The 27,752-nt window shown below is 40.4% G+C and overlaps 1 protein-coding gene and 3 long non-coding RNA genes across 4 annotated transcripts; 2 read left to right on the top strand and 2 right to left on the bottom strand.

Annotated features, from left to right (window-relative positions):
* Positions 1–10,709: 10,709 nt before the first annotated feature.
* Positions 10,710–11,213, top strand: LOC134202260 (uncharacterized). The gene has a single exon (XM_062677300.1). The coding sequence runs from the start codon at positions 10,710–10,712 to the stop codon at positions 11,211–11,213; it is 504 nt and encodes a 167-aa protein (XP_062533284.1).
* Positions 11,214–14,783: 3,570 nt separating this feature from the next.
* On the bottom strand, positions 14,784–18,253 carry LOC134202264 (uncharacterized). The gene is made up of 4 exons (XR_009977191.1): positions 18,059–18,253; positions 17,812–17,987; positions 15,016–15,139; positions 14,784–14,943 (listed from the first exon to the last, which is right to left on the bottom strand). It is a non-coding gene; the product is annotated as an uncharacterized LOC134202264 (long non-coding RNA).
* On the top strand, positions 15,289–16,205 carry LOC134202266 (uncharacterized). The gene is made up of 3 exons (XR_009977192.1): positions 15,289–15,484; positions 15,549–15,757; positions 15,819–16,205. It is a non-coding gene; the product is annotated as an uncharacterized LOC134202266 (long non-coding RNA).
* Positions 18,254–19,390: 1,137 nt separating the features above from the next.
* Positions 19,391–20,876, bottom strand: LOC134202258 (uncharacterized). The gene is made up of 3 exons (XR_009977189.1): positions 20,125–20,876; positions 19,920–20,056; positions 19,391–19,854 (listed from the first exon to the last, which is right to left on the bottom strand). It is a non-coding gene; the product is annotated as an uncharacterized LOC134202258 (long non-coding RNA).
* Positions 20,877–27,752: the final 6,876 nt, after the last annotated feature.

Raw genomic sequence — 27,752 nt, forward strand, 5'->3', positions numbered from 1 at the left:
GACGAAAACTTATACGAATAAGTTGAATGTGATTCTAATCTTTAAATAAATCAAATTTATAAGAAATATGTGCGAAACAACAGAGGAAATAGACAAAGAATTGCTTTTTATTTTAACTGATCTACATTTTAGCTATGAACTAAAGCGACAGAAATATTCTATATTTACGCAAATCTTCTACAGAAAAGCCTGCGACACTCACTCCTGCACAACCAATTTAGTTGACCGGCCGAATGTTAACCCAACAAATCCCGCAACACGTCAATAAGAAAAGATAATGTCACTAAGGCTTCCATCGATTCGAAAACTACACGTGAAGACGTTTACTCTTCATTCAATCATAGCGGGAACGAAAGCAAAGAAAAAAAGACTTTATTTTTCTATATGTACTTGTCTTTCGCTGAATCTTGTTACACTGTACGAGTTCCTTGAAGAAAAAAAACTGAATGGAAATAAATCATTCTCAGAAATATGTTGAGCTCAGTTCGCTGGTTAGACAACAATAAATAATGAATCTATAACAACATTTTTGAAAAAAAAAAACACAATGTTATAACAATAAACTGAAGAGGAAGATTATTGCTGGCGTTGCATTTGCCCTTATTCCTCTCCTGGGGTCTCCAGTAGCTTTGCGAGCAAAGGCGTAGGATTGCCAATCCGGAGATGGCGAGTTCGATTCTCGATACGGTCTATGATGTTTTCGACTTCCTGGGTATAGTGTATCCACAGATAACAGATATTTAGGCACAAATTTTATTGAAAATCATGTGTAAACTTTTGAATTGGTATATTTACGTTGACCCACTACTGCCATCTACTCAACTGATTGTGCGGCAGTACATACGAACGCAGCTGATTATCATCCGTTGAACGCAGCAAATATATTTGACAGCCGCATTTGGGCTGCGATTTTAATAACAATGATCCTTGCACCATCTCTAATCGATTGCCAAACATGGTCCCAATTAAAAATACATTTGAATTAACGGTTGAGGATGCCAGCCTCTATATCTGTTATCTGTGGTGTATCTATTGCATTTGCCACACAAGATACATACATATGCAATGGCGGGAAGCTATCAAATTATAACTGAGGAAATGCGGGTTGAAAAGCAGGTCAAAGTTCAAGTTGGAATGTGGAGTCATTGAAGAAGAAATTTAGCTCTCCTATAGTTACGACAGCATCAATCTTCTTCATTTGTTTATTATAATCTCTATTTTTGCTTTACATAATCCATCAACAGAGAACTAATTTTATATGACTACAAACAAAAGAAGCATTTATCATCTGGTCAATGGTCATTAAAACAACATTACAGAGAGATCGGAAATAAAATATTCTATTTTATGCAAATATCGGATCTTACATTTGACAACAAAACCACAGAGATAACAATTTACAATAAAAAAATCAACATCAACGTCAAATTTTGAGTTTAGCCGTCGATCTTGAATACACGTGCACCCCTAATTTTGGTTTGTAAATATGTAGTTTGAAGAAAAACGAAACCGAAATCAAAGTCAACTAACGTTCCGCAAAATTCCCAAATTAGGAAACAAACGGCTCAAGTCCATGCCGGTAACGAAACGGCCAGCTCGTGAATGACTACTACTAGCTGCAAAAGCTGTTACGCGGACATGAAATGTAATTCCTTTCAAATGAACCTACGGAGTAGAAGTGTAATTTGAAGAATTGATGGAAAGAAAACAAAAAGAAGAATAAAAACTAGTAAAAAAGAATATCGTGTTGATTTAATTAATGCTTCGAATTCCTATTGCATTAAAAGATATTTTAATTACAGGGTAAACATTGTCACTGTCGTCACAGTCCGGAACACCTTTTGCTGGCGAGGATAAGAGATCTAAATGTCAATGAAGGAAAAATACATGACATGTTTCGAACAGCAGAACAAAGGGAACCGAAGCGACAATCTTTATCTTGTAACTAAAATATTCTCAATCCAGTTGAAAACTCAATCCAGTTAATTTTGAAAAACATGTTGATTTTGTTTATTCAGTAGATGCATAAGTACTTACAACAGGGACTATGTCCAAGGGCTTGACGATCCCTCCCCAGGCCATCTGCGAGTTGTGGCGCCTGCCTAGGATGTGGTGGGGTTTGACAATGGGCCCTGTTAAACCTCTATAAAAAGCTGCATGAATCCGCAAGTAGGCTCCGCCAAAGCGACCGTGTATAAGCGCACAAGCCCAAGTCCTGGTGTTAGGTGGGACGCTAAACAGCCCTGACACGACGGCCTCCGACGAGACAGGAGGTTTGCGCAGGCCCAATAAGCCGCCTTTAAAACAACCATTACGAACGACATAGAAGATAATACAACTCGATACAATCGACAACGACCTAGGCGACGATTAAAGGATCACGATTGGAAGCTTGGAACATGGAACTGCAAGTCGTTAGGCTTCACAGTTTGCGACAGGATAATCTACGATGAATTACATCCCCGCAACTTCGACGTCGTAGCGCTGCAGGAAATCTGCTGGACAGGACAGAAAATGTGGAAAAGCGGGCATCGAGCGGCTACCTTCTACCAAAGCTGTGGCACCACCAACGAGCTGGGAACCGGCTTCATAGTGCTGGGAAAGATGCGCCAACACGTGATTGGGTGGCAGCCAATCAACGCAAGGATGTGCAAGCTGAGGATAAAAGGCCGTTTCTTCAACTATAGCATCATCAACGTGCACTGCCCACACGAAGGGAGATCCGACGACGAGAAAGAAGCGTTCTATGCGCAGCTGGAGCAGACATACGATGGATGCCCACTGCGGGACGTCAAAATCGTCATCGGTGACATGAACGCTCAGGTAGGAAGGAGGAAATGTATAGACCGGTCATCGGACCGGATAGTCTGCATACCGTATCGAACGACAACGGCCAACGATGCATAAACTTTGCAGCCTCCCGCGGAATGGTAGTCCGAAGCACTTTCTTCCCCGCAAGAATATCCACAAGGCCATATGGAAATCACCTAATCAAATAACGGAAAACCAAATCGACCACGTTCTAATCGACGGTAAATTCTTTTCCGACATCACGAACGTACGCACTTACTGCAGTGCGAATATTGAATCCGACCACTACCTCGTTGCAGTATGTCTGCGCTCAAAACTCTCGACGGTGATTAACACGCGTCGGAGGCGTCCGCCGCGGCTAAACATTGGGCGGCTACAAGACGGTAGACTATCAAAAAATGCCACTGAGCGCTAGTGTCGTTATGCACGCAAAAGCATACCAGCGCTCTCGTGTTGTCAAAACGAGATTGTGAGTTGCAATGTCGACGTCGATGGCGTTGAGGTTCGGTGTGTTTGTTTACACATGTTTTGCAAGAAATTTTGTTCGAGCCTCCATGTCTGTTCTCTGTGATAAGGGGAAAATTAAAATTCATATTTTTAGTTCAAAATATCTGTGATCCGAGTATTTCAGTGGTATTCTTTGCATTCAGCATGAAATCAATCACAAAGGACATCTACGTGCGAATAAAATGACCAAACATTTTTATCGGAAGCTTCGCCGGAGACTAAGTCCAGGTGAAATAGCTCTGTGAACTGTCAACCTACGTCATCATGCACTGGTCTATAAAATGTTCCCAAAACAATTGCAAGTATTGTTACATTAGAGAACTATGTTGACGTATCACACACACTTAGGGTCTGTCTCAATTGGATAATTAAACTGAAATTAAACTTAAAAGTGACATTTCAATAATTATCAAATAACCCTGCTCGCAGAGCAAGATTACTTTGACAGATATCGAATCATTTTCCATCGATGTCCTTATTGGAATTGCTGGGTAGCACCAGCCACTCTTGTAATGGGGTGATTTTTAATTTTTGAAGTCACTTTTAAGTTTAATTCTCCAAATGAGAAAGACCCTTAAAAGCCAGATTTTATTTCGGTAAAAGAATTTAACGAACATGTTCTGTAAAATCGCTTTTAACCGGAATGTCGTCAAAAAAAAAAGTTTTACCGAATTATTGTACATTTAATTACCAAGAATCAACTAAATAAACGTACTACTGAGATTCGGATATATGTTTTGCGATCTTCATCGGTAAGTATACTTGTCAAACGTCAAAACGTGACAAAAGCACGTGATAGAAAAAATGAAGAGAACATTCACTTGTTTGAACTAGACAATGGCCGCAGAAAAAAAAACTTCATGTAAGTTATAAAGTTACATTTTACCAGGCATTTTACTTTATCCCGTGCTTGAGCTTTTATTTTATAGAACATACCATCATGGAATATAATGGAGAGGACGGTTATTGTAACTCAATGAGTAATACCAGCTTGCAATGGGTGTGACTTCTCGTGACGGATTCTTGAATGTGGAAGAGTATTCCAGCTCGCCATATACTAAGTGCAGCCAGAGTAGTGTTATCATATCTTAGGCTTTCGAAATAGGTACACCCGATTCTGTTTTTATACGGATTTTTTTTACACGGCCGTGTAAAAAAATCCCATACAAAATTTTGGCAAAGTTGCTCCATTTTGCATGATTCGTCGAGAAATCCTAAAACTTTTTTTACACGAATTTTCAAATTTTGAACTGAAAACTGTTTTTACACGGAACGCATCCCCCGTATAAAAAAGAATCGGGTGTATAATGATATTGTCGACAATTTGACAATTTGAAATATTTCATTAGTAGTGCGCATCATGCACGCATTGATGTACTATCATGCGCACTAATCAGAAATGAGTTGCGACGCACATAGGGGTATTTCGCCATTCTAGCCGGAATAAAGTTAAATTTTCAAAATTGTCCTAGAGCAGTCTGAATATGTCTCAAACTTCTCTGAATAGTAGACGAGCCACTCCTAGTACTAGGTTTTCTATTTAGATTTAAAGTTTTACCACTACACTTCTAGAAAGTTAGAGGTTTTTCATTGAGGAAATTACCGGTTTTCTCTGTTGAATTTGATTACGTTCGGTATGTTTTATTGTGGTCAAATATTTGTCACAGTAATCCACAGATCAGTACATACCATGAAAAAGTAGACAAAATAGTATCATGTAAACGTGTTTTTGACAAGAATAAATGATTCTGAATAGAAATACAAAAGAGTAATTCGAGGTCCATTTTCGAGCAAAAACTAGTTAATGTTCCTCATATTTTCAACAAGCATAAAACACTTATTCGATGATATTCGGTAATATTTCAGTATAGAAAGGACGCATTTATGTCTATATTTCAGGATCCCGAAGAAAAATCTTGCGCAAATTTGCGCCATTTTGAAAGCGGATGATTTTAGTTTGGTACTGTATTTTAGGCATTTATGACCTATATCATACATCCAACATCCCTATGAAAAGAGGAAGAGTCATAGAGCAATTTCCATGAAACCATCTTTTAGCTCTATGTTTCCCCTTGCAAACACATATGGTTGAACTGATTTCGGTAGAAGCGATGACGAGAACGAATTAATTGAAATTATCAATGTTTTTCAGGGCTTTAAAGGGTAAAGCACATGGGTCAAAAAGTGAAAATTAAGAAAACTGATATTTCAGCTAAATTATCATCACAGTATCATAAAATAAGGTGAAATATAGCAGTTTGAGAGATAAAATAATTTATTCCGGCTAGATTGCGAAAATACCCCTATGTGCGACGTCTGATAACTGCAGATATTTCATTTTATTGAAAACAAATTTTCGATTTTCTACTATACACGGAATACTCTCGATAATGTCAAGCGTTATTCAATTTTGTAAAAAATCATTTTTTAAAATTCATTTCACATTTTCCATTTACAAAATGCTATTTGATGCTACCTCACGCTTTTGTTGATTTTATTATTTTCCACTGAAAAGTTAATCAAATTAAAATATGTATTTACATTATCTCGGTAATGCACTTCGTCGAGCACTTCGATAACGTATTACTGAACGGAACGGCAAATTGGGTCCTAAAATGAAGAATCGATATTTGATTTTCTTTCAGGGAACGATGGTGTTGATCATCCCACAGATAACAGATATTGAGACTGGCATCCGATACGTGTGTAAACATCGGCAACGGTTCATTCAAATGTATTTTAAATTGAGACCGCGTTTGGCAATCGATTAGAGATGGCGCAATGATCATTGTTATTGAAAACGCAGCCCGAATGCGGCTGTCAAATGCATTGGCTGCGTTCGACGATTGTTAATTAGCTGCGTCCGTGTGTACTGCCGCAATCAGTTGAGTAGATGGCAGTAGTGGGCCAACGTATATCAATTCAAAAGTTTACACAGGATTTTCAATAAAATTTGTTCTAGCCTAAATATCTGTTATCTGTGATCATCCTGAATGCGTAAGTTTTTCTTCCGACCCAAAAATCGTAAGGAACATTGTTTAATTTAAAATTTGAAAATAGATGAAAAATCCTTCCTCGGCATTTTCGGTCTCGTTTGACGTATGGAATAATATGATTCAAACGCAGTAGCTAAACACCGCAGGGCACTTGACTCAACCTTTGACAGTTAATATATGGGCCTGACGTTTCGGGCTGATGGTTGATCCGTTCTGAAATGTTGCACAGCCCAAAATTTACCTTAAAATGTCTTAAACACCAAAATTTTATTTTACTGGTTAAGACTACCCGCATGGAAGAATGTCTAAAAGCGAACAGGAATCTACCTCGAAAAGACGCAAACCACCTTAGTCAAGATTCATTTATACTTGGGCCCGTATAATAGTACTTTCGGCTATTTACAATTGTGTACCGGTGCACTCGTCGAAACGGTTCAAATGCCACGCGCCACGCCATTTTTTACTTCTATCATTCGCTTCGCACGCGCACCGTACACCTTTGAATATTTTTGTAAGTTCACCATTTTTTAAAAGTTAAAAAATAGTGCGACGACGTGACCGGAATCGGAAAGAAGCGCTGACGATTATCCGCGAGTTAGCTAACGGAATGGAACGGAAAAAACAAATATATTGTTAGTGCCTTTCTCGTGCGATAATAAAAGAAAGTTGCATTGAAGAAATGTCCAAAATAGCACTGTTGGATGTACAGTCCAATTTTTCACATTTCTCCAGGAATCTCTTTCAAAAGTATTGAGAAAGAGACTTCAAAAATTCAGGAATCACAACTCCGAAAATCCGAAAGTGTCTTATAGGAAAACTTTCAAACTGTACACGTCAGTCCCACTGCTAAAATTTATGTACATATTCGTCATTACATTCAAAGTTAATTGCCTATATGCCGGGTATTAAGCCACCCGGAGTGGAAATTAATTACTATGTCTGAAACTTGATTATGCATATGTACAACATGTGATAGATTTAGTTCGGAAAAGGTATTGGAGGGTAACCGCCCCTTCGGTGGGGTTTGATCCCACGACCCCAGTTCGCATTGTGAGGAGCGATGACTACCCCTGTCAACATGGTGCTTTCAGGCACCCCTAGTGAAGTACAACCGATAAACACATTGTCAAACCCCTATGTATGTTTGACATTTCTTTTTCATTCCAAAAGCACATTTCCCAAGTGCAGAAGTATTTTTCCACTCGAATTATATACATTAACAGTTAGCTCGCGTGTTTTTATTTCACCGTAACCAAATCCGAAACTGGCTTCGCTGATCCGTTGTGCTACTCCGCCTGGTCGTATTATCGTCAGGTTATGGTCCCAGGAAGCAGTAGGATTTGAGAAATCACGGAAGAAATAGTCCGGTCAGAAAGTAACGGAGTATCGCGAAGATTCGGCGGCGTTTGCGTGTGTTGGTGTGCTGCTGCTACAGAGTGTGGGGCTACCGCTGGGGGAAAATTTTCCTAACCTCGTTCGTTAAGCGTCGCGAGTGAGAAAAAGTACAGTTGTGTGTTTGTCGTGAAGATGGCTGATTCCCGTTTCGCTTTTGCCAAGTTGAATGGCACAAATTGGCAAACGTGGAAAATTCGCATCGAGATGTTGCTGCAGCGGGAAGACTTGTGGACCGTAGTGAGTGAACCCGTCCCGGATGAGGAAGACCGAGACGATGAGTGGGCGACTGCCGACCGAAAGGCAAAAGCCACTTTGGTGCTGCTGATTGAGGACAGCCAGCTGTCACTCATTAAAAACTGTGCAAGTGCTCACGCGGTGTTTAGTGCTTTGAAATCGTACCACCAAAAGACGACGCGTTCGGTACGAGTTTCATTATTGAAGAAACTATGTGCGGTTAACCTCCCCGAGCGCGGTAATTTGGAGGAACATTTGCGTGAAGTGGACGAATTGTTCGACCGTCTCGACGCGGCGGGAACGGAGCTGGACAAAGACACCAAAGTGTGTATGCTCCTGAGAAGTTTGCCTCCTTCGTTCGATGGCATTGTTACGGCTTTGGACAGCCGCGAAGACGATGATATCTCGCTGGATATCGTAAAATCCAAACTGACGGATGAATATCATCGTCGTTTAGAGCGCGAAGGTGCCGGTACCGGATCGAAAACGGATAAAGCAATGCGTTCAGTCGATAACAAACCGAAAGAGTCTCGCGTGTGTCACTTTTGTAAGCGTGTCGGTCATTTGCGTCGCGATTGCCGAAAATTTAAGGCACAGAAAGCAGAAAGTGGTTCTGGGAAAGACACCCCAAAAGCGAAAGCTGTTCAGAGCGAGGGAAGAAGTGTTGCCTTTACCGGTAGAGAGCAACAGTGCTCGTCAAAAAGTGCGTGGGTTATTGACAGTGGGGCGAGCGCCCACATGACAAACAATCGTGAGTTTTTCGACGCGTTGAGTGAATTTTCCGGTGGGTGGATCACGCTCGCTGACGGACAAAAGACGAAAATCCTCGGAGAAGGAAGTGGAGTGCTAAACGGCGTTGATGTTTCGGGTGACAAAGTGAAGATCGAGATGAAGAGTGTTAAGTTCGTCCCGGGATTGGCGACGAGCCTGATATCAGTGGCCAAGTTGGCGGAAAAGAAGCTTGCAGTAAGTTTCGATGGCGAAGGCTGTCGGATTGCTGATGTAGGAGGAGACATCGTTGCGACGGGCTACCGCTATGGTGGTTTGTACTACCTGCGAACGGAAGAGCTTTCCAATAAGGCTGTAGCAGGCGAACATCGGGAAAACTGCCAACACCAGTGGCATCGACGCCTCGGTCACAGGGACTGGGCAGCGGCCGAACGACTTTTTAAAGAAAACCTTGCAACTGGTATTAAGGTAGGTGATTGTGGCATGCGTCTTGTGTGTGAATGTTGCCTCGAGGGGAAGTCCGCTAGACAGCCGTTTCCCCCGGTCGCCGAACGTAAATCCAAGCGAATTCTCGACATCGTCCATACTGATTTGTGCGGACCGATGAAAACCACGACTCCAAGTGGTAATCGTTACGTCATGCACTTGATTGACGATTACAGCCGCTTCACGGTTACCTATTTATTGAAGCACAAATCAGAAGCGACAGAATTAATTAAGGATTACGTAAGATGGGTGCAAAATATTTTCGGCAGGAAACCTGGAGCCATTCGCTCCGATGGTGGAGGCGAATTTTGCAACAATGAGCTGAAGAGTTTTATCGTGCCGAGGAATCTCGCCGCAGTACACGACGCCATATACCCCTCAACAACACGGCGTGGCCGAGAGGAAGAATCGGGCCATTACGGAGATGGCCATATGTATGTTAATCGACTCTGGCATGGATAAGCGCTATTGGGGAGGGGCGGTTTTAACCGCAACCTATTTGCAAAACCGTTTGCCCTCGCGGAGTGTACCGCAAACGCCTTACGAATTATGGTGGAACCGCAAACCGGATTTGTCTCATCTTCGTATATTCGGTGCAGAGGCCTACGTACATGTGCCAGATCAGAAGCGCAGCAAGCTAGACAGTAAATCGAAGAAGCTCCGTTTTGTAGGTTACTCGATGGACCATAAAGCCTACCGGTTCGTGGATTGCGAAACTGACATCGTCACCGTCAGTCGGGACGCGCGCTTTGTTGAACTGGGGAACGGTAGCTCATCGGTCGAAATCCAGTTGAAACCTGGAGCCAGCGAAGAGCGGAAAGTAATGCTCGAGGAGAGAGATCCTCTAAAGCTTGATGATGACGAGAACTCCATCATGGATCGAGAAGCAGAAGATGACGAAGAACCAATTCAGGCGGAACCAGTTCGACGCTCGCAGCGCGTAACGCGTGGTGTAGTACCACGAAACCTGGATGATTACGTGCTTGGTAACATGGCCTGTGCTTCGGAGGAACCGATCAACGTTCGTGAAGCTTTGGAAGTTGAGGAATGGCGAAACGCGATGGAGGACGAGCTCGATTCTCATAGGCGAAACGGAACATGGGAGCTTGTTCCATTGCCAAAAGGACGAAAAGCTGTAGGATCACGATGGGTATATAAGCTGAAGCGAGACGAGCATGGGCACATTGTAAAACACAAAGCGAGAGTAGTTGCCCAAGGATTTTCTCAAAAATTCGGTGAAGATTTCGAGGATGTGTTTGCTCCGGTCACTAGGCACGCAACGTTTCGTGCACTGCTAGCTGTTGCATCTAGACGGAACATGGAGGTCAGACACCTTGACATCAAGACGGCGTACCTCTACGGAATCTTGGAAGAAGAGGTGTATATGCGCCAACCACCAGGGTACGCGGAACACGGTCCGCGAGGTGTTGGCACAAGCGACTCCATGGTGTGCTGACCAAGTTGCAGTTCAGGCAATCGTCTGCTGATCCTTGCATGTATGTGCGGGAATGCGGAGGCCATAAGGTAGTTCTGCTCGTATATGTCGATGACATGTTACTAACATCGGAGAGTTCCAGCGAACTAGATAAAGTTACGGAAGGTCTGAAGAACGAATTCGAAGTCTCATGCCTGGGGGATATTCGCCATTTCCTCGGCATGGAGATTCGGCGTGAAAGAAGTGTATACACTATTCGACTACAGAATTACATCTCCCGACTACTCGAAGAAAACGGTATGAGTGAAGCTAAACCAGCCAAGACGCCGATGGATCCGAATTATATCAAGACTGAAGAGAAAAGTGAGTTGTTAAAGGATGTGTCTAAATACAGGAGCGTTGTTGGGAGTATGCTGTATCTGTCTGTTGTGGCACGTCCGGATATCGCAAACAGCGCAGCTGTTCTTGGGCGGAAGTTTGCCGCACCCACGGAGCGCGACTGGGTGGCGGCGAAGAGAGTGATGAGGTATCTGAAGGGCACAATCGACTATGGTTTAAGTTTCGAGGTGAAGAACAGAAGTTGCTGGGGTTTTCGGACGCCGATTGGGCTGGCGACGTGACCAGTCGCAGATCAACATCGGGTTTTGCATTCGTTTTGGCGGAGGAACAATTTCGTGGGCAAGTCGTGGTCAAGCAAGCGTGACTCTTTCATCGATGGAGGCAGAATATGTTGCCCTCAGCGAGGCCTGCCAAGAAGTGGTTTGGCTGAGGCAACTGCTGTCGGATTTCGGCGAACGTCAAGAAGAAGCAACCATAATCCGTGAGGACAACCAGGGTTGTATAGCGTTCGTGAAGACGGAGTGGATCAATCGAAGATCTAAGCATATAGACACCAGACAGAAATTTGTTCAGGAGCTTTGTGTGACTGGGCAGGTTGCACTTGAATATTGTCCGATTATTTTGACGAGATTCTGGAAAGCGGAGGCTACTCATCGAGGAGGAGTGTGAGGAGCGATGACAACCCCTGTCAACACGGTGCTTTCGAGCACCCCTAGTGAGTACAACCGATAAACACATTGTTACACCCCTATGTATGTTTGACATTTCTTTTTCATTTCAAAAGCACATTTCCCAAGTGCAGAAGTATTTTTCCACTCGAATTATATTCATTAACAGTTAGCTCGCGTGTTTTTATTTCACCGTAACCAAATCCGAAACTGGCTTCGCTGATCCGTTGTGTTGTGCTACTCCGCCTGGTCGTATTATCGTCATGCATGACAGGTGCTTTCCCTACTAAGCTACGAAGGACCTCCATCGTCCACCGCAGCTTAGCGGGTACTGATGAAACCAAATTCCCAGCACCAGGTACCAGCCGATCTCTCGCAATACATTTTCAGAACTAACTCTCTCAAATGTATTTTTGTACACATCATGTCAACCAAGTAGGATGAGTATTTAGTATTGTCCGGCTCCTACACACTTGCTTCATCAGCAACGGCGCTCAATTCAAACCCCACCGAAGGGGCGGTTACCCTCCAATACCTTTTCCGAACTAAATCTATCACATGTTGTACATATGCATAATCAAGTTTCAGACATATTCGTCATGTTAAACCTCACTCATAACCTTCTTTTTTATTTGTAATCACAGGCAAGAAACCCCAGCCAAATATCGTAGCCGTACCTTGGAGTGGCCAGTTTGAACGACGGCGCCATCGCCTATTTACCGCCGAGGGGTTCTGTCTGCTGCGCCTCATCGATGTCATGCAGTCAAAGTAAACAGCTCTCGCAAAAATGTAAAAAAATACTAATAAAAGATATTCATTATAAAATTTATTAATTTATTAATATTATTAACAAAATGATTAAATAGTTTCCAAAGTAAACAAACCGAAAAAAAAACAAGAACAAAAAGAAGAAGAATTACTAGGTACCCATGTCTCTACCACATCTAGCAAAAATCTAGAAGAACTGTGGTACCCTTGTCTATTAGATATCTCTGCGTTATCTAAGAGAATCGATATGTCAAATCCCTTCCGGTTCAAACGGTCTACTCGTCTAAAATTTGAGGTAGACACCGGTTTAAACAGTTGTTGCATTTGAGGCGGATTTGAGGTCTGACAGATTCTAGAAATCGACCAAAATATCTAGGAGACTCATTTTTTGTCTCTGAGATATCACGGGAGATTTCTAGAAGACGTTTCCGAGCGGGATAGGAACCCTATAACCAGAGACCGGCGGAGTGAAAAACTGTCGAAATGGCAACTAGAGGCCTGAATAAGAGAAACGCGGATAGATATGTGCCGCCAATCGAACCGTCAAAAAAACAGCAGCCAATCGAGCAGGAGACCTGTCAAGCAGCCAAAATATTGGCTCAGATACTGAAAACGGCCAAATTCGATTTTATGACATTTTTAAATAAACAAAATTTAATTTATTTTACATTAGTTTGCAATAATATATGCAAGTCATTTATAGATTATGAAATGAAATTCCATTGTTTATTGGGTTCTAATGTTATGTGATGTGGACACATAAAATAGCAGATTGTGAGATTTTATCTACATAAACCATTTCTTTCTTTTCATGTGTTGTTCTTTGATGAAGAAGATTAAATGCAGTGTTGGCAGAGTCATATTTTCTATCCGCGTTTCTCTTATTCAGGCCTCTAATGGCAACGTATGAAAATGCATGAAATCGTGAAAATAATACTGGCGGCCCTTGAACTTTTTGCTTGCTTCTTATGGATGCAAAAAGTAAACAAATCGAAATGGAACCGTTTTTGACGGTTCGATTGGAAACAAGATGGCGTCTTTGCCGATCTCTTATTCTAGTATTTCTAGTGAAGACTTTTACCAGAATTTAAATATCATCGGTTCAAGTGTTCATGACCGATGCACTATGGTTTGCGACCATAAACGAGGTACACGCTTACTCCAGTTCACCTAAATATGGGTGAACAATACCTATAATCGCCAAAAAGTGCACATACGTATTTTTGGGTAAATCGTCATTTACCTATATATGAGTAAACCGACTTCCCCCGAGCTTCACCCATAAATAGGTACTTGAATGACAGCGGTTTATTGGTAAATTTCACCCATATTTGGGTAATTTTTCTTTGTTTTGCTTTTGCTTGGGACATTCAAAATATTGGATCAATTATTGTCGGATTAAGCAGAGTAAAAATGTATTTTTATTTAAATAGTATTTCAAATCGATACAGTACAAAATCCTTGATTTAAATCGTAAAAAAACTAAGTGGCACACCATATCGGAGCTACTGGTTACTGTTGGTCCGGAAAAAGCAGGAGCCGTACCTCATGGAGTAGCAGTATGCGTCAGATTTCCGGTTGCTGTATTGACGAAAGTTTAAGGATTACATATGCCCATTCTCGTCTCGACGACGATCGTGATGAGATAAATGTTAATGATCGTTGTAATTATTGAAATGGTGACTGTTTCTTCCGTGCGAATCAGAAATCTAAATCGTTTAGATCTCGGAGGTCTCGAACGCGCTATCGCGAATATTTCGCACTTTTTCTCAGTAATTGTGGCTATTATCTTGTGCAAGATAATCATTACTTTCCGGTGCATCCATATCTGGTCGGCAGTACCAAGACACATCCAGTGACCACTGCCAAAACGTCGTTCTCTGCCTCCAACGATGTATCGTTCAGTGCATAGCAGCCCTCCTCCGCAGTTCAAGATGCTCAAGGTACCAGTGTTGGCAATTGGAGCTAATTGCTTTTGGAATCCAATATCGAACGATCTACTTTGAGGCGGAAGAACAATCTCTTTAGGATTGTTTGGGCATATTCCCCCTAAACGATGTACTTCCATTCGACCGCTTCTGCTCGACACAGTATCCGCGGTTCCACCATCAGGTCCATTAGTATATACAACGGTGTACATAATTCTAGAGTGCTTTGAAAATAGGTCGTATGTGCAAAAGAGAGTCTCTCTTTGGATCTATTCTCTTTCGGTAATTACGAAACTATACAAAGTTAACTTCAAATTTCTTGGCAGAAATCCAAAGACAATAGTTTTGTCTATCATGCTGAAGTGGAAATGTAGCAAAACATGCAAAACTAGCCGAAATATTACCGAAAGAGAGCGTGATCAAAGAGAATCTCTCTTTTGCACATACGACCTATTCTCAAAGCAATCTAGAATTTATGGTGGTACCATTTCCACCTTCGTTGTCATCGTCGAATGCGGTGTCTGCAGTTATACCCATCGCCAGATTCCTTGGATATTGCCGAAGTAGATAGAAGCGCGCGATCCACGAAGATTGCAAGCACTATCTTGGGATGTGGGTATAATCTGGTTCTATGACTGTTTCCGTCCCTACAAGAAGACGGATATGAAGTTTCATGGTAAGGGTTAGAGGGGTTAGAGTCACGAATCATTACAACTTACATTTTGACAGAGTCGATCCGAAGGTTGTTGATGGGGTGGGTACCGCTGGCTTGCAAATCAGGTGGACCATACATTTTTGAGTACTCTTGAGCAGGATGTCATTTCGTTCCGGCGGACTATATTTCTGCAAGGTGGAAAAAGTAGTGTTTTGTGCACACGCTTAGATGAGATTACCTAAAAATAGATTTTTATTTTACCTAAAATTAGGTAGTGGATGTTTACTGAAAATGTCGATAAAAATTAACGATAATAATCGTTAGTTTTTACCGAATTTTGAGTATTTGACGATTTCAGATGATGACGTTAGTTTTTACCTAAAATTTGATAATGCTTGACTTTGTCAATAAAGTGTTTCTTTTTTCTGCTGTCTCTCTGTTGTGCTTGTGCCTATTTCCTGCAATCGCTACTTCCTGTTCCTGCTATGTACTGCATTCGCCAGACTAATTTATTTACGATCGAAAAATTTACGGTAAGTGATCCACTGTTAAGCGCCAATTTCCAAGGCCAATACAGGAACTTTTGTATATTCGCAGGAATCCGGAGAATGGTTTTCTGGCATCATGTTCCTCCTGGAACATTGAGGCGGCAGATCAGTGTAATATCCACACATATTTACTGGGTGGTTTAAACCAGCTGGCCATTCAAGCATGCACATCTAGCTGTGACCACAAAAAAACTAAGGCCTTGGAAAGTTTCCCACCCACAAAACTTTGAGATTGCATCAGGATTCGAACCCAATAAGGTCTGTTTTAAAAAGCGCGATTATCATCTATTTTTATTATACATCTAATACATTTCTACAGATAACACTGAATCAACAATTTGATGTCAAAATATTCGGCTCTCGGACGCATCCCTTTATCTTCGGCTGCCCACCACGCTCGCCAAGTTTTTTTGAATATTGTCTGCCCACTTAGATCGCTGCAGTTCCCTTTGTACCTCCCGGATCTGATGCGAACACCATCTATTCAAGATTGCTGCGTACAAAATTCTTGCAACATTCCCTGCGAGCTCGTCGTTTCATCGCTACACATCGTTCCCGAATAATACGAGTGCTTATCATTCTTCAATCTTCTAAAAGATTCTATCCGTGAAGGACTACAGAGTTTTTTGCTATATGGTACATTAATTTGATGTTTGTGAATCTCCTTTGCCCACAGTTGTGGAGCGCGAATAAGTTCCGAAGTATGGACAGCTTTTAGTGTAACAAATATATATATTTTTTAAACTATGTACCGCACTGGTACATCTCTAGCTCCCATATTCATCATATTTAAAAATAAAAGAAATGCTTGAAAGAACTGTTTTTCTTATTAACAAAACACCAAATAAAAACCTAATAATAGGTAATTTTTAACGTTTTCACGAAACCAAACAAACAATATTAACCTATTTTTCGGTAAAAAATAACGTCCGAAAATCGGTAATTTTTAACGATAGTTCTTGTTTACCTCCATTACCTAACTTTAGGTAATCGATGATTACCTAAATTTTAGGTATGTGCACTTTAGTTCGATTATCGGTATTTTTTACCGACTTTTAGATTATCCTACACAGTGAATTTCGATTACCGAACTCAGTAAAATTTTACTGGGTTTTTGAACAGCTGACTAAAGTCGGTAATTAGTTCAACTACTGAAAAATCGGTAATACAAAATGCTCCTGAATTGTCAAAAAATACCGATCAAACCAGTAATCGGCATTACTGAGTTCTTCGGTAAACTGTTTGTTTACTTTTTGTATGCTGAGTTTTCCAGTGAAAACTATTTTCAATATTACGATTCGAAATTAAAAAAAAAAAAGTTTTGAAAGTAAAGCCCCAAACGCAATATAACGGAACGGCGACGGAAACGACAAATTTGACAGAAAATATATGGGCTAACTGTCAATTTTTCCGTTTCCGTTCCGTTGTATTGCGTTTGGGGCTTAAGAATCTATGGAACATTTACGTCTGCGAATTGGACAATGCAATGCAACGAAATGATTGTGTCTTCCTAACCAAGGCCTCAAACATTTGGATTCAATTCGTTTTCCTGAGTTTTCAAAAATACTCGGTTTTTGCAATAGATAGTGGAATATATAGATTCTACTATCTATAGTTTTTACGTATACATATTTTATAGAGAAATGCTTCTGTATTATATGTTTAAAAATATGTTAGCCCCGGCACTTTTCATTTTTGTCAATAAGCAATAATTGATGTTGCGTCAAATTGGTATTAGGTTCTGGGCCCCAATCTGGAGTCCTGGGATAACGAAAAAGTACCTACTTCTAAAAATTTCTTCGAGACAATTTCACAGTGTGCTATTCTAGTAAGTTCCACAAGCACATCACTATTCCAGCTTTTTTGGTAAACGTGGCAAACAATGAACAGCGTATGAAAAGCCAAAAGCGCCTCAATTTGCTCCAGTTGCGTGGGATAAAATATGAGTCTCGATGCCGTCGTGACTTGACACCGCGCTAAAAGTGATTTGATTCAAGTTGTCATTCTTATTTGAAGAAAACTCAGTAAATCATTGTGAATACCGAAAACTCAGTGATAATTTTTACTGACTTTTGGTGCAATGCCGTAAACATCAAGCATTGCCGAAAACTCAGTACTAAAAATTACTGTAGACTGTAATTTATGAAAACAATCACAGGAGATCAGTAATTTCCAATGAAAATACTGATTTTCCCGGTAATTTTTACGGTTTACGGTACAAAACTGCAAAAGAAATTACCGAACAAGAGAATCGATAATAAGTGTGTACATAAGCGTGCATGTTAGAAGCATGCATAATAATTCAAACTTACCTGTTAACAGGGTGTGTGGTTTCTGGATCCCATAACAGGTGCAAGCTCTCCACTGCAGCTGAATTCGCTGAGATGATAAAGGAGAACTGCTGCACTGCTGGGTTGGGGTCCGTTGTGGATGCTCCACCGTCGCATATGACACTGTGGCACCACTCGCAAGAAAGGTTATTTGATACCTAGAATTTATAAAATAATAATGTGAAAAAGAAGATGTAATATTAATCTTCGGAATTATATGTTGACTTACATTTACTGGTCCACGAGCCGCCGGACCCGGAACGGAACAGTTTTCAGGTTTGATCTCGGAGTCTTGGATTATGTTTGAAACTTGACAACAAAAACAACAAACACAAAGACAGTTTTTTCACCCAAATATGAGTAATCTCATTCACTCATAAATGGGTAAGGTCGCTTTGTCAACAATATGAGTGAAATTTACCGATTTTCTCGGTATATTTTACTCATAATATGGGTGAAATGTGCAATACCCAAATATGGGTGAATCAAGTACTCATAAATAGGTAAATTGATCTAAGCGTGTACACGCATAGATAAGAGTATCTAAAAGTCGGTAAAAATACCGATAATCGAACTAAAGTCACAGAGAACAGACGTTGAAGCTGCACTCGCTATGTTGTGATAACTTTTTACTGTTCATTTTGAAATAACTTTGGAATGTCGCCGTTATCCCGTACATAATCGGCGCTAGCGTCATTAAAAAATGCCACTGTGCGCTAGTGTAGTCACAGAGAACAGACATGGATCCTCGAACAAATTTTCGGTAAAACGTGTGTAAAGATTTAAATCACACCTCAGCGCCGCCAATGCAGGCTGCCCGACATAAAAACTCAATCTCACTAAGTGATGGCAATGGCATACACTACATAAACAATGTAGTGCTGCCACCCAGGAGCGAGACTAGAGCAATTCGAAGTGAACACTAGCGCTGAAAAGTAAAACACGGCAAATTTTAACCATATTTATCAGCACACTAGCACCGCGCACCGGGGGCATAACGACATACTTCAAAATGACCAGTAAAAACTTTACACAAGCACGCGAATGAAGATGAACGTCTGTTCTCTGTGGTGTAGTTATGCATGCAAGAGTATAGCAGCGCCATCGTGTTGTCAAAATGAGATTGTGAGTTGCAATGTCGACGTCGTTGGCGTTTCGGTTCGGTTTGTTTGTTTACACATGTTTTGCAATAAATTTTGTTTGAGCCTCCATGTCTGTTCTCTGTGCTAAAGTGCACATACCTAAAATGTAGGTAATCATCGATTACCTAAAGTTAGGTAATGATGGTGAGCAAGAAATATCGTTAAAAATTACCGATCTCCGATCGTTACTTTTTACCGAAAAATAGGTTTTTTATGTTTGTTTTGGTTTTGCAAAAACGTTAAAAATTACCTACAATTAGGTTTTTATTTATTGTTTTGTTTAAAATAAAACTAAATTGTTCAGTTTACTATAATTTTTATTAGCAATAATATTGTAGCAAGAGCATATTTTCACCATGCAGTATCACGAGCAGTTAAGTATTCTTGACTGGAGCTCTTTATCAACATAGAATCAAAACCACAAGCAAAACCATTTATTCTGATCAAACTTCCCCATAATCATTTTCATCACAGCTAGATAATATACTATGACACTATGTAGTTAGCTCTTCCAACAGGAACTTGGCCTGCTTTTAACTTAGTGTTCTATAACCATTTTCACAACCATTAATTGGAAATTTACTATGCCTATGAATACATTTGGCTGAGGAAGCAGTGAACACTTCCTAAATACCCGAAAACAGATGTTCCGTTGCTCAGCGGTTTATGACGTACGCCGTAGACCATGCTGCAGATGACTGGGTCCGGATCCCGATCCGGTCCAAGATTTTTTTGGTTGCAGAATTTTCTCGACTATTTAATGGCTTGTATGTTCGTGCTAGCCGAAAACACGCAGCTACTGATACCTAAAGAGCACTGATCTGCGGGAATATTCCTGTTGAGGAAACGATACTAATAAATCAGGGTCCTCATTTCCAGATCACTGTAAATAGACAAAATATCCACAATAGTGCGCTTTAAATTGGCTCTAAACGAGCGAACACTTACCGTATTTTTTGTTAAATAATCCTGAAAACAAGGAAGAACAGGAAATTGTATGAAACAGAGCAACGCTTTTTTGACAAACACCAGAAATATCTACTTCTAGGTAAAAAATAACGACATCTTCTGAAAATACCAAATACCTAAAGTCGGTAAAATTAACGATAATTATCGCTAATTTATAACGATATTTGTAGATAAAATCCATTACCTAATTGTTACCGACGCCAATCCCAACCGAAGGAATTGAGGGAGCAGGGTAACTTTGTTGGAAATGAACGTAGGTAGGAGCCTTGGTGGGTATGATGTTCGAAGCAAGCTAACGTCTAATGACGGTAGCTGGTTTCAAACTTGTTCTGGTTCTTGCTTCCAGCTCAAGAATGCCCAAGTGCTACATGCCCGACTATGGAGGGGCAGTATGTCAATCTTGGAGAGAAACTTGAAGTGGTTGGCAAGTATTAGAACTTGACCCTGGTGAATAACTCAGGATTCAGGCTAAGAATGCCCAGGTGCTACTTGCCCGACTATGGAGGGGCAGTATGTCAATCCTGGAGAGAGACTTGTCCTGAATAGCTGAGCTATTCAATTGAGTTCCTTGAAGATGAATTTTCGGAAGGAATAATCATCCACGACTTGATCGTTTTCCAATCAAGAAACGAACTGATTTATTCTGGTCACATTTTTCTTATTTATAGTCAAAATCGAGATGGGTGCTCAGTATGTAAGTACAGTCTAAACTACCCACGCATAGGCCCTAAGCTCACCTTTCTCTTTTACACTTATAGCTTATTCTTGTCCTTTCATAAATTGGTGAGGTGAAACCTAACGTGTCCTGATTTCTAATGTGTGGGTCTGAGCACCTCATGTTATCTTATTTACACATATTTCCTAATTCTGAGCTGAGCCTTTCTAATACATTTCTTATCTCTATTTGCTCACATCCTAAGGATCAATGTAAATGCATAGGGCCTGTATAACTATTTCGAATAGCCGTCTTCTAATCACGATTCTGGTTGGTATTTAACACAATTTTACTACATCCGTCAAAAATGCCTACAAGCAACGTTCCCATCGAAGTGCATGTGCAATAAAAACTAACTTATCACGAGACGCCAAAAAACGTCGTATTGGTGTCTTACAATACGTTCCCAAGAACGACTGCACCATGCACCCGACCGAGCGCAAGCGTGAATTACTATATTGCACCCGGGTGCTTAGACCTGGTCCTTACGTTCTCCACGTTAGGACCATCACGCTGCTGCTGTGGAGATAAGGAATAGGCGATAGGACTCGTCTGTGGTACGGTGCATATTCTGAGCTAGAGTTGCGTGGCGAGGGCCAGCAATAAAAAGGAATTGGAAAATGACCCGAATCTGGGTGCTGCTTGATAGGCGCACGCTATGGTGCGGACTGCTCGTGGTGCGTAGAGCCTTTAATTTTAATTCAATGCTATACGAGCCTATGTTGCTTTTGTTTCAATTAGCATGTCCTTTTCGGAGAATTTAATTTTGCATAGAAAGGGCAATGACCTACGAGAACCGTTATAGAATTGTAAATAATTTGCAATGTTGCGTTCGTAACATTCCGGGCCCGGTAAATCGGTTAGATTTACCAAAATTCTTGAGATAAGCTACATTGCTACAAGTTTCCTGGCAATTTTTTTTTTTTTTATTTATTTATTTTTTTTATTATTTCGTTTTTGCCATTATAATTATTTCCAAATATTTTATTATATTTTTTTTTATCTAGCTTCTTTATTGGTAAATTATTCCTTTCTATCTTCATGTAATTTTATTTGTGTATAAATTCAATAAATTTTCGAAAATATATATATTTATATTACTATTTTATCTTATGTAATACAATTTGTTATTATTCACCATTATTCACTCTTATTATTATTATTATTCGCCGTGTTGATGTACACCTTCTGTTGAAACTCTATCTCGTCAGCTGGCTGTAGGAATTTTGATCTAACTTGATGATTTGGTTGATACAATTGTGATATGGTTACGTTGCACTGGAGTACTTAGTCTTGTTGATTCTACTTCTTAGCGATCGGGTCGACCACCTTTCGGAGCTGATGTTTTTGTGATAATTGTAATACATGAGTGCAGCATCTGATGACTCTTCTTGACAGATCGGTTGATTTGTAGTGAATTTGTTATCATATGACATAGCATTAAAACGTCTGGTCTCGTACATCCTCATGGTATATAGGTCCTTGTACCGCGAGCTCGGGCCGTTTCTAACGACCGCATCCTTCAGGTGTGTTGAGAGGTCCTTGGTAGTTTCTGGAACTTGTGATATAAGATTTCCTGGGTCCATGAATTGTTGAGAATACAGTTGGTGAGCACTACATTGCTTGGTGTTTGAGTGAATTGTGATATGATAGTTCATGGGTCCTCGAACTAGCGAACGTCTCCAACAGCGACGTCTTCGATGGTTGATAAGGACTCCCTTGTCCTTGGCAGCTTTTGAAATTGTGATATAATAGCTCATAGGTCCTCTGAGCAGGAACTGATGGCTGTCTCTAACAGCGGCGCCTTTGATGGTTGATTCGACTTCCTTAATCCTTGATTGTCATCGGAATTGCGATATGAGAGTTCTTTGGTCCCCGAACAGCTGGAAGAGGTGCCGCTTCCGTCAGCGGAGTTATTTCCAGAGGATCAGATTGATCTCCAGACGTCTTGGCATCATATGTTTTAGGCGCTGTTTTCACGATGTTCCGCAGGGTATTTCGATGAGTAAGGAATGTTGTCAGTGAATCCCAAAAGGAGCAAATTAGTTGCCAACTAAATCCATATATTTCGTACAATATTCGTCCATGCATCAAGGTATCTATGGCGAATTTTATGATTCTTCCAATCAAATACAAACCGATTGCGGTTGAAGTGATATTTCCTAGCCATGTTGACCAAGAGAGTAATTTATCCCAATATTTTGTAATCATATTGTCGATTATTTTTTCAGATACTAATGCGTCGAAGTGAAATCCTTGTATGCTGGGATTTTGTCCTGTTAATATTCTGTGTACTACATTCGATGCAATTCGGCGATTTCCTTGATCGTAAATCATAGACCTCATCTTTTTTAAGCTGTCCGCATCATAAACTCCACTCTCCATTAAACTCGGTAGTGGTGTGTAAGTCCATTTTGTTACTATATCCGTTGTCAACTTCTGAGGTGCGATAGTTTCTCGAATTTTTCCATCAAATGTATACCATCTGCCGTTGAACTGGAATTTCGCTGGTAATAACGGCGTGCATTCGATTTCGGTCCCTCTCATCTGAAGCGTGCGTGTTACGGGTGACAAAAACATAGTAATGTTTCCGTATCTTACTGGCAACTCTTGATAGCATATTTCGGAGGCAAATGGTTGAACATACACTGGTTTACATTCTAATACGTGTAATACTTCGCCTGCGACAACTGCTGAAAATCCGCTTCGCTTCATTATACTATTGACGAATTCCGTCGGATTAATTCTGGCCAATGTAAGCTTGGTCTCTAACAATGCCTTATCAATCTTGCACATTTCAGTCATTACTGAATTGTATACTTCATCCAATTTCTGTCCGACATAATTTTCGACGAGTGTTATTTTCGAGTTAAAGTACGTGAAAATATCATGATTTTTAGCAGTGGTTGGTTTTCTTGTGAACGGTGCTTTGAATTCTGCTGCCTCTAAGATAAATATTCTAGGGTGATCGGTACCATATCCATTGTAGCCACATATTTTTGCAGAATCCTTTGTGCGAATAGAAAACAAATGCGTATCCGAAATTGAAGTGTACACTGCTTTTCTCTTATCCTTAGAAACATCTAGGTTGATTGTTTTATTCACCTTCCTTCGAAAATCACTTCAAATTCTGTGTCTTCGCATCGTTGATTCATACTCACATCCCACGTCGAGTAGCCATCTTCGGAATCGAGGCATTTCCCATGAGAATAAGGACATATTAGTCCATGCCGTAACATGATCTGATCGTTTTCGGTGTCAACTGACGCTTCGTAATTGTATAGCGCAATTTCGTATTCGAAATACACTAGTGCATTTGTCCATGTATATTCTGGGGTTTTGAAAACTCCTCCGCTACAGGAACTAGATTGAACGCTCCCAATAACTAATGTTTCGCCTCTTGTAGTATGATTCCGTTTCAATTGATGAAGTCCGGTATTGAAGGTTAGAGGAATCGCACCCATTAGTTGTGTTTTTCTGCATTCTTCTGGGTAAAATCCTTTACTATATAAGAGTATCCATTTCGTAATCTGATGTATGAGAGTGCATTCCACAATGTCTTATGGATCTTTTTATTATCAATTTGCACTGGTACACCATTGCAGAGCTTTTCGCGTTCCGTTGTAGTACTTGTATGGGTACTTCGTTGATAGATAAATTTCTAACAGATGGTAAACATGATGTTACGTCTAACAACGAGTAGCTGGTCATATTCACATCTGGGTTTGCACAGTCATATGCAATTAATCCAGAAGTTTGTAGCCCAAGGGCTGACATTATCAGGAACATCATCATTAGAATTACCATATACCAAGGGGCGGTGATTATGGATTTTTTTACTGCCTTCTTTTTTTGTTGTTTAGTGTTCATTCTATCGCGTAATTCCTTTACCTTTTCGACATCGATTTTACATCTTTTGCCCCAGGACTCAAAGTTAATGTTCGCCTTCTGTCGCATGGTTATTTCAACTGACGCTGATGCCTTTGTTTTTGCACCTGACTGTGTAGTCACTGTGTTATCTTCACGTTGTTGAAAATGTGAGATCCTCTTTCTCCCTCTTGGCTGGCCATTAAAGTTTTCAATAATAACTTCACGATGGTGATTTATGTGATGAATTTCGTGATGCTGCTTGGATATCATGTTTTCAATGACCTTTGGTTTGAGATTTTGAGGTTTGGGAGTTCTTATTGATGTTGGTCTAGGACTTGTGGAATAGAGCTGCGATTTGTTGAGTGGATTTGTTATTTCATCTGTACTCTTTGAATGATTTCCTGTAAATTCATTCGTTATTTCTCCTTTACGTCTAAAATTGCTACCTTAGCTGCAGCCCGAGTATAGATTCCTTGTTTTGTTTTTATTTCAACTGATCTAACTTGACCATCTGATGCTTCGTTTACTTTCGTTACTCTTCCTTTTAACCACTTGCCCGGTGGCATGTCCTTATCAGTTATTATAACGATGTCATCCACTTTTATGGGTTCTATCTTCTTGGTCCATTTGTTTCTTTTTAATAATCGTCGGTAAATATTCCTTCTTCCATCTTTCCCAAAAATACTTTGCGTAATGTTGAATGCGTTTATAATGTTCCTTGCTTAACTCTCCTACATCGATAGAATATGGTGGAGCATATTCACCAGCGCGACCAATTAAAAAATGGAATGGAGTCAATGGTTCATCATCAATGCTGTCGATTGGAATGTGCGTTAGGGGTCGAGAATTGAGAATGAATTCTGCTTGAATTAAACTGGCTCTTAAATCTTCAACGGTCGGTTTATGATGTTGACGGGCTCTAGGGATTTCGTAGAGACATTTTTTAATTATTTGAATTAAACGCTCCCATGCTCCCCCGAAATGTGGGGCTACTGGTGGGTTAAAAGACCATTGTATACTCATCGAGGCAGCTATGCCCTTTCCCATTTTCTCATTTATTTCATTTATGGTTTGGCGCATTTCACGTTCGGCTCCTACAAAGTTCGTGCCGTTGTCGCTATATAAATGTTCAATTTTTCCCCGTCTATGTTGGAAATTCCGCAAACAAACTAAAAATGCATCAGTATCTAGACGCTCGGCGAGTTCTATATAGACGGCTCGGGTTGTCATACAAGTGAAGATTACTCCCCATCTTTTTTCAATCGATCGCTTCACTTGCACTTCCAAAGGTCCAAAATAGTCTACTCCAGTATGTGTGAATGGATTGGCGTACATATCAAGACGACACTTGGGTAGTGCTGCCATTTGGGGTGGAATTGGTGAAGCCCTTTTTATTTTGCAGTATTGACAGTTCGTCTTTACTTGTTGCAACACTTGCCGAGACCTGATAACCCAAAACCTTTGATAGACTGCTCCTAAAACCACATTATCTCCTTTTTGATGAAGGTATTTCTCATGATACATTCTGACGATAAGTCTTGTAATGTGTTGTTTATATGGTAAGATGATCGGTTGTCGCATAGAAAAGGGAACTATATTGGATTTTGGAGGCGACTACGTGAAATCATTACTCCATATTCATTAAGCCCAGGTATAAGGGAGCTGATTTCTGAAGATTTACTTAAATCTTAAATCTCCAATCGGAATAGCGTTGCTCTTGGATAAATTGAAATTCTTGTTCATTACTATGCAACAAAAGTGTGTTTTAATTTCCTCTTTAGTTTCCTTTGCATACTTAGATGTCGGCCATTCAATTTCATTTTTCCAAATAAAGGACGGACCCTTCAACCATTTTGCTTCTCCTTTAAACTGTTTCGTTGCTTCATCTGCTGGATTGTGCCCCGTGGGCACGTAACGCCACTGGTCCATTTTTGTTGTTTCTAATATTTCACCGATTCGATGTGCAACGAAGGTCGTATATTTACGATGATCTGAAAATATCCAAGATAATACAGCCTGTGCATCTGTCCAAAATGTAATTTTAACAGGGTGCTTGCGCAACTCTTGTTGAATCGTATTTGTTAACCTTGTACCCAGGATTGCTGCTTGTAATTCTAGTCTGTATTGATAATTTTCTAATTGGCGCCACCCTTGCTTTGGCGGCCATTAGCCTAATGCTTGTAGTTTGTCCTATCGTATCTATACCTCTTACATATACAGCGGCTGAAAAGGCTTGTTCGGACGCGTCGACAAAGGTATGTAACTCGAACTTCGATGCCTTGCTGGTCAACATCCATCTAGGAATTCTTATGTTCTCTGCTTCCTTGATAAGTTCGATCCATTGTTGCCATAAGTTGTAAGATTGTTCGGATATTTCTGAATCCCAGGAAGAAGTTTCTTTATGTAATTCTTGCATTAATACTTTGCCATGGATAGTTAAATTAGATATTAATCCCATTGGATCATAAATACTCATAACGAATGATAACACTTCTCGCATTGTAGGTCTTCTTTTTCCATTTCTGACATCGTTATGTAATCGATTAAATTTAAGTTCAAAGCTTATACAGTCAAGGTTTGTATTCCAAAATACGCCTAGTACCTTTTCGCTATTAGATTCCTTATCTTCGAACATCTTAACGCTGTTTTCTTGAATTCTATCTGTCGGTAGTGCAGCTAATACTTCCTTGCTGTTTGATACAAAATTTCTGATGAAGAATCCCGCCTTGTCATGAATTTGCATCACATCCTTAATTACACCAACGGCGTCTTTTGCTGAATCAAAACTATCAATATAATCGTCAACATAATGTTGTTTAACAATGGCTTCTGCGGCTATTGATTTCGTATCCTTAAAAAGACTTGCATTGTGATTTTTGACAACTTGAGCACATGCTGGGGAGCAAGTTGCACCGAAGATCATAACTTGCATTACATAAATGTCAGGATCCCGGTCTTCGTCAAAATTACGAAATAGGAAGCATTGTTTCTTCTGGTCAGAATCAATTATTCTAACTTGACTGAACATTTCCTTGATGTCTCCTGCTGTAGCAATAGGTCCTTCCCGAAACCTAGTGGTTACACCGAAGGAAGAGGTTGTTGCATCGGGTCCTGATATTAAAGCTGCATTCAGGGAGACTCCTCTTGATTTTGCTGCTGCGTCAAATACTAGCCGTGGCTTTGGGGGCGTTTTATTCTTGTTAATCACAATAAAATGTGGAAGATAA

The sequence above is a fragment of the Armigeres subalbatus genome, unplaced genomic scaffold (genome assembly GCF_024139115.2).
Source record: "Armigeres subalbatus isolate Guangzhou_Male unplaced genomic scaffold, GZ_Asu_2 Contig1118, whole genome shotgun sequence".
NCBI lineage: Eukaryota > Metazoa > Arthropoda > Insecta > Diptera > Culicidae > Armigeres > Armigeres subalbatus.

Bases quoted from the DNA above. Each gene is read 5' to 3' on its own strand.
- LOC134202260 (XM_062677300.1), top strand. From the start codon at position 10,710: ATGTTACTAACATCGGAGAGTTCCAGCGAACTAGATAAAGTTACGGAA.